Genomic DNA, 16,211 nt, shown 5'->3' with positions numbered 1-16,211 from the left:
GGAGACCTGGGATCCCACTGCTGTTCTGTTCTCAGGTGAGCCCTTTGCTTGTTTAAGAAATACGTAAACAGAAACTCCCTAATTCAGTTAAAGAGAGAGAAAAGATCTAAAAAGCACTAAAGGAGGAAGGAAAAAGAAAAGAAACCAAACATTGCCTCTAGTGACATAAGAAGCAGCAAGAGGAAAACTGTCAGCACATGTCCTGCTCAAAAAAACTACTTGGTATAGGGATCCCATTTGGCTAAAGAAACTGGCAGAACGCAGAAGGTAAAGATACAGGGGAAATAAGAAAAAGTGATTGGGTGACTAAATGATTCAAGAAGGAAGACAAAATTAGGAACCTCTGGGTAAAGCCAAGGCAGGGGAGGATCTAAGAAGCAAGGAAAGAGAGTCCAGAGGTGCAGCATGAGGAGCTGGCAGAGAAGACAAGTAGACTGAACCGACAAATTTAAGGTTGTTAAGAAAATTAAGACTTACATGCGAACTTACGCCAAAGAACAGCCAAAAGTAAGCTAGCACTCTGGAAGATGCCGTGCTTTGAAAAAAATCAGCGTAAGTCTGCTTGGTAAAGCTCTAATCTCCCAGACCTTTCAACAGAGCCCACAATTCTTCAGCAACATATTCTGCTCCTGTCTACAGATATCTGCAAAGCATACTGCTTTGGGAAGATAACATCCTACTACCACTTCCAGTTCTGAATTTATTGAAGTTGCAGAGGACAACGTTGTGTATTTAAATTTCTAGCTCTGATGAAGGTGGATGTTGTCAAGAGTTTACCATATTGTCAGAGTTGTGTGTTTATTTTGGTAAAACACTGGAGAATTATACACATAAAACTACAACAAAAAGAACATCGCAATCTAGCCTTCATGTCATCAGCTTCTAAACTGTCATAATAGAATCAATGCAGATGTCAACTGGATACATGAAATATTTATTAATGTTCTTTTAAATGTAGTCTACGAAGTATAATGAACATAAAGCAAATTCACATACTGAATTACTGCTGCAGTCAACAAACATCTATACAATCTCTTTTAAAACAACTCAAGTCCTTTTACCTCGTATGTATGATTTGGGTGGGGTGGCACTACTGTAAGTAAAGTGCTCCAATACAGACGTATCTCGGGAAAAACAAAGTAATACCTGTAGAAAAGACAGCATATAAAAATCAGCTGACTTATTGGATCAACAAAGCAATGTCAAATACATTTAAGGACCTGCCTGAATTAGCACCTATTAGATGCTATTGAAGAGAGCTAATAAGGTTGGAAACTCTTGACCAAGTTTATTTACTTTCCTGTTCAAATTTCCAGGCTTGCTTTGAACTTGACACGATTTTAGCTTCACATCCATTTGTTGTCAGTAAAATATCCTCATTCTCTAACCCTTCTTCTTTGCCTCTCAGCATGGGTTTATCCCCTTCTGTCACATCGTTAGTGACTGCGCATGCACCTGGCTGCTTTGATGTCTATTAGCTTATTTTTCTATTCAGTCACTATGACCTGAGGAAGCCCTAGTAAGTGAATAAGCAAATAAAACATTTACATTTTTGCGTGTGTGTGGTTCTGGAAGACTGATCCTTACATTTGCTTTTGTTCCCAGGTGCTTGACAGAATGCTTGCATGATATCAATGTTCTTTCAACAAGCACAATTTTCACCTCATATCCGTAAGTTCTGAAATGCACTCTGTATTTTGTAAAATATATTTGAATTTTTTATTGTTTACATAAATGAAAAGCACAGTATTCACAGCAATGGCATACAAAATTAAATAGTGAAAGCATTCATAGGAAAAATTAATAAAGAATCTTGTCCTATATGCAGTTGTAAAAATGTAATAATTAGTATTGTATTTTAAAATGTTCATGTTTGCATGCAATGAAAGATTGCACCACCAAGAATATACACAAGAGGGCAGAAGTACGACAGACTTCAACTTGCTGCTTTTTCGCCTACCTTAAACCTTCTCTGCTCTTGCAGGTTTTAACTGTTTGTTTGTTTGTTTGAACTGCAGCCTTTTAACTGTAGCCAAGGTGTAAAAGGTAGAAATGTTTTAGATGGTGTTTCACTACCTAATTTGTTGTGAAGAAAAATGAGTGGCTTTTTCCTTCAACTAATTATTGCAAACATTTACCAGGTAACAGCATTTGTCAAAAGGAAACATGCAAAACCAAAACACTGACATCTGAACATCGTTGCTTTTTTCCATTTTTTATGGAAGCAGGTCATATTTTGAGACTTTTTCTTCGTTTGAATCTCAAAACTATTTCTCAGATACAAACAACTTTTAAAAAATAAATAGGTACTTTATCTCAAACAGTTTAAGCTAAATATTATTTTTGCACAATATACAATCATTTCGTAGCTGCCAAAATACAGCTGATAATAACAATACACAGGCAAATGTAATTCTCTGTATATGTTAACTGAGGTGAAAGAAAAGGAACTAATCTAAAAGGGGCATTAATTATCTTCTCTCATAGGGGAAAGAATGTAAAACCTTCACTTGAGGCCCCCTTTTTTGGGAATACAGTGTCCAGTACCAGTATCTGGAAGTCTTTAAGACTCTGCATCTGTATAAGAGAGAGACTCTAGCTTGAACATAAGTTATGACTATACCTAAAAACTGCTGGGTGAGGTTCTTTGCGTGTATTTATTATGCAGGATGTAAGACTAAAGTATTCAAATTGAACCTCCAGCATGAAATAATGAATTTAAACAAGTATTCATCCACATATTATGTTTCTAATTCACAAAATGATAATGCTAAAGAAAGCAATGACACAAACCCCTTTTTAAGTACAGAAATGTTTGACAAACTATTGGACATTTATAATCAAAACCGAAAAGAACCACGGATCTCAAAGGACTGAGAAAAAGAAAAAAATCAAAGCCAAAGCTTTTATCAAAAATAAATTACTATATTCAAAGTAACTGTATTCTATTTCAATAGTTACAAAGAAGTAATAAAAACATGTAAACTTTGGGACACAGAAAGCAAAGCTATTAAAGGAAATAAATGACATCATTTCAGTGTTCTTCCCAAAAACAATTGCATGCTACTAAAGAGGTACCAATAATCCAACCAAATATCCTCATTGTTATTTCACACCCAAGTTTTCTCATTTTGATGGATGCTTTATCTGGTAAGTAATAGACAGACAAATGCCACATTCTTCTCAGTGACTTGGAAAATTTAGATGCAGTAAGTAGCCATGAGAAAAAAAACCACAATCAAAACACAAAGCCAGTGGAAGCATAGAAATAATTCATCTTCAAACTAACATTTTCATTACCTATTTTATTTAGCCAATATTTAATTCCAGTTATCATATGAAATCAATAAATAATATTCCATATCAGAGTGACTCATACCGCAGAATTTTTCCAAGGGTCATAGAACAAAATCATTTGGCATCAGTGCATTTGCAAATCAGGTTGAAAGAGAAAATTATCAAGGAAAATTGATCACTTGGTTCTAGAAAAGAGTCTGAAGAATACCACAAAGTACCAAACAAAACCAAAGCAACTAATAATTAGAAGTTTGAGATATTCTTTGCCTCAAAGACTTGCAGTGAAACCAGACAATTTTTCAAAGATTTTTGGTGACTCTCCTTCAAATTACTAAGGATAATTTAGTCCTTTTTATGTTTTTCATTCTGTAATCATTCTTTTAGTTAACAGAGATATATAAAAAATTTGAATATTCAACTGTGCTGTATATTAAGAATGATGAATAAAATCTATTTCTGATGGTCTTAAACCAAGAGATTATACTGTATACTAGTTCATACTCCTTCATAGATTACAATCCTGTGTCTACTGCAACTGTCAGTTAATGACTTATTAATATGCCTTAGTAGTCTATATAATGAACAAAGCAGAAATAAGAATGAGATTTTAAAATCCTATGTTGAAGAGATATCGTTACAATAAATGAAGACCATCTTTGACCCTTAAATCAAGAAAAACTTCTACATATAAGTATTTTAGTGAATAAATATCAATGTTTGAGTTGTCATTGTGTAGTCACTTTTCAAATTTTACTTCAGAAACAAATTCAGATACAGATCTTAATACTGTAATTAGTTTTAAGTAAAAAAGCCTATATTTTAATAAGGTTATAATTTTAAGTATTAAAGTTTAAATGCTTATTATGCTAAAACATTCTACATAGACATGATTGAATAGTATGCTTCAATAGTAACACATATTTTTATATCTCTATGGACTAAGCAGCATTAAGGATAGTTTCTTGCTTAGTTAAATTACTAGCAGTTTTACTTATTGCCATCAAAGAAAAAATCATTTAGTTTCACATAGCTCAAAAACAAAAAATTAAGCAAGTCTAACCTAACTGATGTGACTAATGAAATTGAAAGCACTGTGGAAATGGTAAGTTTGCTGCATGACATTTATGTTGACACTGCAATCAACTATATATTAGGAAAGTCAGAAATGTAATCTCCATCTATTTAAGGGCATTTGACAGGCAGTAATGAAGATAATTCTTTATAAATTAGCAGGGTTCCCCATTGCTAGAAGCAGCTTTGGAATGAGATCAAAACTGAAAGAAACCATACATATCACTACCTTATTCAGAATCAATGTCTTCAATTTTAAAATATGCCAACACAATACCTTTTATGCTTATTGCAGTAGGTCACTGTGGTTTTATAACTGGAACTCTGAACATACTTCTCAAGTCTTAATTTCTCTGTAAGCCACAGTTGTTCATAATTTTATTACTGCAAAGCTGGAGAGGGGAAGAATATAGCTGACTTCATATTTTCTCATTTACTGCATTAGAAAGACATTGTGTAGGATCCTTCAGAGCATGAGCTTTAGAAGCCTGTCCTACTTAATCTGTTTAAGTGCATAAGACTGTTATTCAGAACAGAAAGTATATGTAACATAGCAAACAGATCTATCTGTCTAGGTTACCACTGTACTCTGCCTACACATGAAACACAAAGGCAGTCTTTACTTCAAAGCGGGTATAATCCCACTGGAGCATACTTTGTAGCATTTCTAAGAAAAAAATAGTTACGTACCTGATATAAATAATCCTCAAATACAAAATAGTAGTCATCGTTGCTTGCTGTCAGCTTTACATCCTGTAATCAAAAAACACAGCAGTTAGCTTGAAAAGATGTCTTTTGGTTTCGGACTCCCATAGAAGCTGAACTTAACACAGCAGTAGAAGACACTGTTTCACCACTGAATCATGAAAGAGCTGTACTTAAGCATATGCTCCGTATTTTAAAATTAAAAAATGTTGTATTAGCTTGATGATTAAAGTATTCAGAATTGAAACCATATAATGTTTTTTTTGTTTAAAAACCAAGATAAGTGTATAAATCACCTACTCACTGTTTAGTGAATTACTTACTTTGTAAATCAGACTGTCCACTAAAAGGTTGTGCTGAATCACATTTGATTTAAGCTGTTCATAATACAAGATATCCTGAAATTAAAAATATTAGCATCATCAGACTGAGAAACACTTTAATTGATATTTAAACTAACCAAGCCACTTCTTAACTATTAAAAAAAATATATATAAGCATGTGTTCAGCTGAAGAACCCACTGCATAATTTATGAAGCATTCTATCACGGTTCATTCTAGTTTAAGCCTTAAGAAATTAAGCAGATATTTTGAGATATTATAAAATGACTTCCCCTTTAGATAATTAATAAAATGAGAATGAAGGAACTAGTTCAAATGAAAGATCTGCATCTTCCAACCTTTGGGTCTTTCTATACCTAAAATCTTTTCAATGCTCAAAATCATTACGCTTTTTTCCTTTGTTACCCTCTATCTTCATGCATCTCTCCACCAACAGGTTCTGTCATATCTTCTAGCATTAGTGAGTTGCTGCAAGTATTTGATGTTAATCTAATATGAATTTCCAAATAGTTTAACTTTGTGTAAAGATGAAATGATATATATATTAAAAAAATATTGTGACGAATATAAAGAACTCAGACCTTTTTTTGAAGTCCAATTACTTCCCAATGTCTACAGAACATACACAAGGGTGAAATAATAGGGAAGAATCAGTATAAGCACTTCTTTTACTTATTTTATCCCTTTCTTCTTAGAAAGAGTTTGCAAAGGAAAAAAAGAATTAAATATCACACTATCATCATGTAATTCCTAAATCTCTAAATACCTCTCTGCCATTATGCCTACAATTGAATAACAGTTTCAGACTGAATAACACAGCTTCAGATGGGTTTGGAATCACTCTTAGGCTAAATCAGCAGTCCCAAAGCTCTTTCCCACTTCACAAAACTATTCTGATTTCTGGACACCACACAAATGCTTGTATATTCCATCATATTCTTTATATAATATTTCCTCCTGATTCCTTTGCAAAAAGAGTAAGTCTGGAGTAAGGATTTAAAGAACAAATTGGAAGTAAGATGAAATTTTGAGAGGGAAAAAATTAAGAAAAAAGAAAAAAAATAATTAAGAGAAGGCCAGGGAACACTGTAGGTGTTCTTTGTATTAACCCAAAACTGAGAAGTGGTGAATGATATACACTTTAAAAATATTAGAATTAATATATTATTAAACTATTAAGTTGAAATGAGGACAAACCCTGTGCTTGTTAACCACTGATAAATACCACAGGGAAAATACTTACCTTTTTCTTTCTGAGAAATAAAAAGCAGAGGTATAAATGCTACCCTATTTCTTCACAAAGAACCAGACATAAATATTTACTAAATGTAAATTATTTGCAGTATGAATATAGCATTATGCAAATATCTTAGAAGGTACAGAGAACTACTCAATATTAAAGTCACAATTGATACTTTAAAGTATCAATGCTGTAGTCTAATTAAGTATAACACTGCCAAATGAATAATGTCTAAAGGCTTTTTTTGCCACTTCAAATGACGGTATACATTAGAACAGAAGACATTATTACAAAAAAAAAAAAAAAAAAAAAACAACAAACCACCAACCCAAGAACAACCCAAACTTCTTTTTCATGCTAAGCACACAGCATGATTAACTGTTTCTGTTGCACAGGCAAGTACTCCTGCACAAGGATGCTACAATGAAACTCATGGCTACAAGAGTACTAGATAATGCAACTACTAATCTACTGTAACTTGGGAAAGAGATTCTAATAACCTCATGGTTTCCCTGTTAATATTTCCTAGTTTTCAGTTCTCTAGAACTTCCCTGAACTGTTAAAGGCTGTTTGGAAGTGGGAGATGAAAGTGGTATGAAGAAATGAGTAATCTTTTCCTACACGCATATAAAGCACACTTTAAATTCATATACAGAAACAAGTTTTCTTCTTAAAACACTTTCACCTGAGGTCACACAGTGGCTCCAAGCCACAAATTAACTTTATCACTAGTATTCTGTGCTAAGCTTCTCCATCCTAAATTATCATAGAATCATAGAATCTTAGACTGGTTAGGGTTGGAAGGGACCTTAAAGATCATCTAGTTCCAAACCCCTGCCAAGGGCAGGGACACCTTCCCTTATACCAGGTTGCTCAAAGCCCCATCCAACCTGGCCTTGAACACTCCCAGGGACACAGCACCCACAACTTCGTCGGTCAACCTGTTCCAGTGACTTTTTTCAAATTAGAAAGCCTTTCGTTTTACATTTGCTTACAAGAGTCCATAGATTTTCCTGTTACTATGAAAATTATTTAAAGTCACAACTAAAAATTAATCATCGAAGTACATGGACCATTCACCTTAACAGTCAGAATAACTTGGTATTAAGTTTAATTGCAGCTGATTTATTAACACTTGGAATAGATTTCATGATTTGGTATGCAAGGAATGACTTTACTGAATGTATGAAGAACAAATTTCTGGACAAGAAAAAAGATGTTCATAAATGATGCTCTATGACACTGACATCATGAGTTTAGAGTGCCAGTTTCAGTGCAATTTTGTTTATGGCATCATACTGAACTATGATTGTTATGTCATTAATTTCTTAAAATGTTTATCAGCTTCCTATACCTTAATTCAACTGCATTAATTGAAATGCAAATAACTATGTTAATTGCAATTATGTATACAGATAGCAATACCAATATCCAGTGAATAGTATACTCCACAGAAGAAAAACAGAAAACTGCTGAAAGAAATATAAATTCAAGACTTTAAACCAGAACAGAGGATTTGCTATTTGTTAATCCAGAATGACACATGTATTTAATACATTTTGTAACACAGATTTTTGTTTTAGCGAGCTATACTGTAGAAACTTTTCATTTCCTACCCTGTGTACTGATTTTAGAAAACAATCTACTTATTAGAATATAGGGCAAGTACTATCTGAGAACAGAGATTTGAATTACTTAACCTTAACCAATAGTATGTACAATTTCAGAAATAAATATTTTTCCCAATTTTCCTCAATTTGTTTCAGTTGGGGTAAATATTTTAAGCAATTAAAGAGGTGGTAAGAATAAGCTACATGATGTTTTGGGCACTGCCTTAAAAGAGAGAACAACTGGGCTCAAATTCTTCAGCAACTCGCATAAACTGAATGCAAGTTCTTTATAACTCAGTTGAATACTTTCTTCAGTATGATCTTAAATGCAAAGGGTCAACAGTTCATCAACTTTTCTTTTTTCACCAGTAATAGTTACTTTTTCCTTTACTCTTACAAAACCCCACTATGGCAATTTGGCCATTACTGAGAAAATCAAACACCATTTGCTGTTGCTGTTATAATTTCAGCATTAACTAAAACTTTAAACACAACTCAAAACTCTGCCCTGAAAAAATTAATAGCAAATTTACATTGCAAATATTAGCAGAGTAAAACAATACTTAAATATTTTAAGAGTTCAGTAATTTAGCAAAAAGACCAGAAGGACAAGCTGTCTACCTGAAGTAGAACTCATGAGAAAAAGTTTGGGAAACAAAACAGAAATTACTAAAAAAGGACTTGTAAGGCAAAATCAGTCATAACCGTTCCAGGACTACAGGTTTTAACTCACTACTTGTCAGTCATTTTCTCTTAAATTGTGATGCAAAATAAAAGCCTGGGCTTGGGAATCATGCCAGTTTTTCAGCCACAACTTGCCTACAAGAGGATCTTACACATGCCTCTTAGTAAGACAAGACGCTTGTGATTCACGCTGTATTAATAATTTCTTCCTTATATCTGAAGCATAAATAAGATTGCTCACAGATTTACTTTCAAGTCACACGACTCTCTCTGTGATCAGTTTTTCTCACTTTCTAAAAGCTTCACTCAGGCTTCAAAAAAGATTCAGGTCTATTTTACTATTTTATTGGCTGAATTTCTTCAAGTTTCAGGAGTATCCAAAAATGTGGTATCTTAGTCTAAAATTAGGCTAGGAATTTAATTAAATTCAACTATAAAACCAAAATACTGCAATTTTCATCTGATTCAACCTTTCTTCTCTGTCTGCCAAATTTTAACATAACCTCGATTTGAAAACTTTTTAAAAAACATGTTGCATTTTTATATAGACTGTAGCATTCAGTATTGCAGTGCTCAGCCCTCTTGACCTTACAAAGCCACACACCACAATTCCCACCCAAAACCATCATAGTGTATCCACTTGAGAGAATATGGAAAAGGGAGCTCTGAAAGCAGCACACAGACAGGAGAGAAGAGTACCCTTCAACAGTACACAGCAAAGCTAGTTTAAGCACAGTTTGGTGATTCACCTTCTCTGAAATTAAGGTTTGGATTACTTGGCATCCTCTGTGCAGGCACAGTCCACCTTGTGGCCTGTCGTGAAATCCTTGGCACTGGAGCTGCACACTCACTGTTGAACTATAGGCAGCTCATGATTCATTCCCAGATTACCCTCGTCACGCAATTGCACTATCTATACTTGCCTCTCAAATCTAATCCAAGAGATGCATGAGTGAAGCATAGAACTAGGAATGTGAAGAAAGACTGACATTGGGAAATCTAGAAAGGAGACATTAAGATTTGTGGGAACTGCATGAAGCTTAAAAAATGGCAACCAGTATTAATTAGGTGAGCTGTAGATTTTGGAACAGAAATACCAGAAACAAGTACAATACAAAAACTAGTCAGATTAAACAAAGAGATAATGGACAAGAGAGTTAAAGAAATTCCCTCCTGGCAAATCCTTGAAGAGGATCTAAAGCTTATTCTCTTTTTACCACACACCCATGAAATCTACTTGTAAAGTACATTCTTCTCCAGTCAAAGATGATGACAGTACATTATTGCTACTGGCTTCTCTGCTGTTTGAATGGTACAGTGGGTACCTTAGGCTACTGATCCTAACCTAAAAAAACCTGATAAGGCAGAGTTACACAATGCTCCATTACAGACCTACCACCTCGCTTATTTATTAAAGTTTTCAAGCCTAGGAAGTTACATTCATTACACTCAGTAAAACCTGTAGTAAAGCAAAGAACATTTTTGCATGCTGGAATTTTCAGAATTAGGATTTATTTTCAACCCATTAACTCAAAAAAAAAACTAGAGGGGGAAAAAAAAGCCTATGAGATAATGAACAATTTTGTTTTCTAAGCACTGCTTGAAGAGCACGCAGTGAATAAACAATAGGAAATGGAAGGGGAAAAAAATTAAACGGATTCTCAGTAAGCGTGTGCCATCCATTTTGTGCAACCAATGAGGCAGACTTTCCCCAGGAAAAAAACTATGATTGTGTGATTCAAGATCATATACTAAAATGTATATATACACAGCAAATTGGTCTGGTTGCACAGACAATATTAACAGTGACACTGTTTGGCTTTTAAATGTTTGACTTTGCAACCTTAAAAATTCTCTTTTAACACAATTCCTCTAAAATGTACCATTGCAAATGAAAACCAACAATTCATTGTCAGGCAATATGTTTATGCATTTCTAAATAAACCTGCACATAGAGCTTACAGTTTATCATTTTTTTGATTACGATGCTAGATTTCTAGTATTGTCCCTTGCTTGGCTCCATATTAGCTTTATACAGAGGCTCAGTTTTACTGAAAAAAATTTTCCAAACAATACTGGATGCTAATACACACCATGCTGCCCATACCAAACCCTCATAATGTTTTACATTAAAGAAAGGAAATTCACAGAACTTATGAGTTACAGATTCATGCAACTATAAATGGAATAGAGCCTGAACTGCAAATCAGAAATATTACAGCAAGAAATCTCTGCAAACACACAATTCAATTCCAGCAGAGAACCAGTACACAAGAGGTAGAGAAATGTTAGATATATCAATAAAGTCTATATGAAATACAGCAGATCATAAAACAGCTACATGTATATGAAAACTGCTTTGCTATACTTTACAAAAAATAAAGCGGTGTATTCAGCATATGCAAGAAGAATGTCTCAGGGTGTTAGCATTCTGGCAGTAGTTACAGCCTTACCTCTGTGAAATGCTAACAAACACAATGCTTAAAATGAACTATGGACATCCAGCCTATAACATAGCTATAATAATCAGTGTGATCTCCTGCCTGATCTATGGGCAGTCTGCTAGGTCTCAGCCAGAAAGCCTATCCTTTTATTGCGTGTATTTTTTTAGTACTCAAAGTCCATAAAACAACTGTAGCTTAGAGCCCAGGATAACAAATACTACATTATACTATGCAAAAATAGTCTTGGAAAATAAGATAAGAGGCTCCGATAGCTGTTGCATTAGAAGATACAGTCTCAGTTTAATATAACAGAAAAACATTCATATGTGCTTACATCACCAGCTTAGATGAATTTCTCCAACATAGCATATCTTGTCTACAGACTTGATAATTTCTGTTCTCTGTTGCGAGGGAGGGTTGATTTTGTATTTTACTCTTTCCCAATCTTTTATTTCAACAATCTCAAAGCAGTGACAAATTCTCAGTCAGCATCACTTCATCCATCCTTACTTACCACTTTTTCTTGATGTTATTATTACCATTTTCCACCCACTTATCCTCATCTTTCTAGGATTCTTTCAGTATCATCACAAAATACTGCCTCAACAATAACTCCCTGCACACAGTCCACTCAGTTCAGTCTCAAGGGTCTGGACCCTGCAGAATATCTCCTCAAGGAGACTGTCTACTGCGCAAAATCTCAGAGTACTGTATGTGTATACAGTTTTTTTCTTCTTAATCTATAGTTCACAAGTATTATTTGCTAAGTGCGTAGAAAGTTATCTCAACGTCAAATATTACGTCAACGAGAACGTAATAGCTGCCCTGACACAAGTGTCCACATGCATCCTTACAGAAAGTTGGAGACAAATTACCATTTATTACACAGTAAAGGCACATACATGGCACTTGTGATCAATTAGCATACTGTTCTCTATGTTATCTAACAGTAAATGGAGTTAATAACCTCACAGCAGACTAACCTTTTGAGAACGTCTAAAATATTCACACTTCATGCATAGTATAAACACGTATTAAAAACAACTATAAACTAGAGTTAACTTTTAAAGGAACTAAGGGAGTGGCTGGCAAAGATATTAATAGACAGACATAGCTTTTTCCTCTTTAAAAAAGTTAACTGTTGAAAATTGTCCATGTGAATTTCAAGGAAATGGATTTTAGTAAATCTATTTCCGCAACTACTCATGCTTTACATGAACATAAAATATTTTATCATCTTTCTGCTTTCAGTAATCAAAACAGACAATCTGGCTTTTTCTATTCAATTATTTCATTTTCCACATGAAGATGAAAATATGCTTAGCACATGCAGTGTTTAACAGAATATAAATACATGCAATGTAACCAACATTGATTTCACACCTCTCATATTCCTGCTCTCATAAAGACTTCCAAAATTCAAGCTGTCCTGATAATTTAAAATAACTTAAATCTAGTGTTGAGCATCTTGAGTAAGATGTATAGTATTTCAACAGCTCTTTCTTCTACAGAAAATTCAATCTTTACTAGAAACAAAAGCCTATTTTATTTTTTCAGAAAGGAATAAACTAGGTAATTCTAATGCCAGACCAAATAACTTCAACTCTTCAGGTAAGCTGCCAATGAACAAGATTTACATTTGTTTTTAAGGGCAAGGTCTTATGATTGCACTAAGCAGTTGCCAATAAATGCCCCGGTATTACATGAAAATGGCTACATCCTCAAAGACACTAAAATTCTCACATTCATGAGCAAATTAATGAATGCTATTTTTTACTGCAACGAAAGCCTCACATTGAAGTATTCACAATTCTGCAAAGATTTAGATAGGGATTTAACCTTTTAAGGTATATTAGATATATTGGCTATAGCATGGCTTTGGATACTGCAAAAGATTTTGTTGTTGAGGACTTGAGTCAAATACAGACTACTATAAAAACCTGCTGCTGTACAAGGGAGTAGGAAAACAATCCAAATCTTATCAGTTTTTCTTGTCTTCTAGATTGTACATACATAGAGTATATGCAATAATATATAAAGCAATTTACAAGATATCTTTAAGATCCCTTCCAACCCTAACCGTATCATGACAGATTTAAATAAGCAGGAAAAAGGTATAGCACATCTTTTTATAAAACTTAGCAAAGATAAGAGAGGCTCAGTCTTCCTTACAGGACTTAATCTTGCCCCCTTCTGAAAAAAGTCAGAACCATACGGGAAAACTTCAGGAGGTAGCCAGATCAATTTAATAGTTTGTTCCTAAGTATTTTGCTCCCATATCTGTTAAAAAAATGGGGAAGAGCCTGAAAGACTTCACCACAGCATGGAGTTTTTTTTTACAGACGTGTATATTTCTCATAAAATGTTTATCGGTTTCTGTGACAATTCAGTAGAACATTTCTATTCTGGAAAAAGATCACTAGAAGACATGTGTTTGCACTTTGGTGTTTTCACCTGGTCCTCATATTTTATTCTCACTTTACTCCTTACCTCTGGCTGATTAGAAATATTGAGAATGAGGGCCCACAGATCAGCTCGGAGTGCTGTTGGACATCCCTGACGAACATACTGTTGAGCTGCAGCACTATCTTGCTCTGCTAAAACTGTAAGAAACAAAGCGGGTAATGAACTGATGTCATTTAAGACTTCCAAAGTTTATTAAATTATCAAATACTTTAATTTTTTACTTTACAAACTGGTTTATCATGCTGTAAGCATTAGCATTTAGAAAATATCTAAAAGGTCTGTTTCCACAACGCAATTTTGAAGTAGTTCCCTGGGAAACAACGCAATTGATATTAATAGGCAAGACTGTACTACCTTCTGTCAAATAGCAGATTGCCACTCATGCTGGTTTTTTGACTTCTCTATTTTTATGTTAATTATACAAATATCTTCACAGATAACCATGGAGCAAGAATTTTCCATTTCAGAGTGTACTATCATGTTCTCTCTCTATTGGTATACATACTCTGGAGGATAAAGGCTTTCTTAAAGGTTTTGTTTTTCCTTCAGACTGACATAAAACAAATAATCCACTGTTGACAAGTATTTTTAGATGGGTCACTGTTGTGAAGCTTTAGGCTAGCTACTCTTGCCACAAGGACCTCATCCTGAACACATCCTGAGTACTGTACACACCTTGGAGCAGATATTAGATATTAGGAAGAAGTTCTGTACGGTGAGGGTGGTGACACACTAGAGGTTGCCCAGAGAAGCTGTGGCTGCCCCATCCCTGGAAGTGTTCAAGGCCAGGCTGGATGGGGCTTTGAGCAACCTGGTCTAAGGGAAGGTGTCGCTGCTCATGGCAAGAGGGTTGGAACTACATGATCTTTAAGGTCCCTTCCAACCCAAATTGTTCTATGATTCTATAATTCTCTCATTCCTTACTTAAATCGATAAACATGAAAGACATGCATCTTTTAGCTATCCTAATGTGGTAGAAGTGCTGTTTCCCATCAAGGTTATGTGATTAACTATACTCTCACACTTGAAATGTCTCTCAAAACAGAGAGAACTGGGAGAATGCTTCTGTGATATTATCTAGACATTAGATAGGTGTTGTACTGGTACTCAGAAGTTCCGAAATCCATACCCTCAGACTTTTCTGAAGCCTCTCGGAAACAACTTGCTTTTCTAAATTTCACTAAATTCAATATTCACAGTATCTGTCCTGTCATGACTTTGAAGGCTGACATTTGGAATTACAAATCCATTTAATCAATTCCTCCCTCCTTCCCTCTCATCTTAGATACTGAATAGAAGAGTCTGCCAATTTTCTTTTTAACCTGCAGAGCTCTAACACAGATGGTGTGTGATCCTTTTTTCCTAAACGAAGAGGGCAAAGATTAAAAACAGTCCTACATTCCCCACAAAACTTTAGAAAAAGACTGTGATTCATCTCAGTGTCCATGAGTGTTTAATTTTTTTTTTACCGAGACACAAAATATTAAGAAATAGGTTTGCTATACACAAGATGGGGTTTACTACATACAATAAAATCCCCAATTTTGGCAGTACATCTATTATAATAACAAAATCAATATATCAGTGGCAACCAAAGTCAAAACAAACACCCAACAGAGCATTCAGTAGGATTCCCACTGAATGAACTGAGATTTCAGTTTATGGTCAAGACACTTAACCTATAATTTTACAAAATTTTGTGTCTTTGCATATAGGAAAAGCTAACACAGTATCTGTAACAGAGGCTGCTCTACACAGACAAGACATGAGGAGTAAGAATTACATTGTGGAGTTGAATGACTGGCTCACGAAGTCTGGATGGGAAATTTATTTGAAAGAACAGGAAAAGAACAGAAAGATGGACAGTAACCTAATGAGTTGCTCTTGGATCAGAAAACAGATGATAAGGGATAGAAAGAGGACCACAAAAGGAGAAGTAAGAAAGAAAGGTCACTGTTTTGTTACTGCAACAAAAAAAAAAAAGCATGGAGGACTTTCTAGATGGTATCCACTCTCTCTTCTTTGATGGTGATAATATTTAGCAGGAATCACAAGAGACAGTAAGGAGCACATATGGATGGATTTCAAATATTTCTTGTATGTTTCCTTTTATCTTTCCTTTTCTCTGGTAGGTTAGTTTTTAACCTACAAAAAAGCTTCTTCAAAAAAGCAATATACAGAGACAAATGAGTGAATTTTCCACAGTGGTTAAGTACTGCAATATTTAGCAAGCTCTACAATTGCAAATAACCATTAAAAAGACTGTTTTGACACACAGGCGTAAATCCCATTACACTAATGAGAACTTTGTGTGCAGAGAAGGGAGTCCAGAGTCTTTTGATTTTAAAATGA

General features: G+C 34.5%; 1 protein-coding gene across 4 annotated transcripts in view; it reads right to left on the bottom strand.

Moving 5' to 3' along the window:
* Nucleotides 1–16,211, bottom strand: part of TBC1D19 (TBC1 domain family member 19) — a 52,785-nt gene that overhangs the window by 9,684 nt on the left and 26,890 nt on the right. For all 4 annotated transcript variants that reach the window (XM_030492710.1, XM_030492709.1, XM_030492711.1 and 1 more), the window contains 4 exons: nucleotides 13,884–13,996; nucleotides 5,397–5,471; nucleotides 5,059–5,121; nucleotides 1,062–1,146 (listed from right to left, as the gene is read on the bottom strand). In XM_030492710.1, coding sequence (XP_030348570.1) covers nucleotides 1,062–1,146; nucleotides 5,059–5,121; nucleotides 5,397–5,471; nucleotides 13,884–13,996 — 336 coding nt within the window. The remainder of the gene's footprint in view (nucleotides 1–1,061; nucleotides 1,147–5,058; nucleotides 5,122–5,396; nucleotides 5,472–13,883; nucleotides 13,997–16,211) is intronic.

The sequence above is a fragment of the Strigops habroptila genome, chromosome 7, assembly GCF_004027225.2.
Source record: "Strigops habroptila isolate Jane chromosome 7, bStrHab1.2.pri, whole genome shotgun sequence".
Taxonomy (NCBI): Eukaryota; Metazoa; Chordata; class Aves; order Psittaciformes; family Psittacidae; genus Strigops; species Strigops habroptila.
This window is presented reverse-complemented; position numbering and strand designations above follow the sequence as displayed.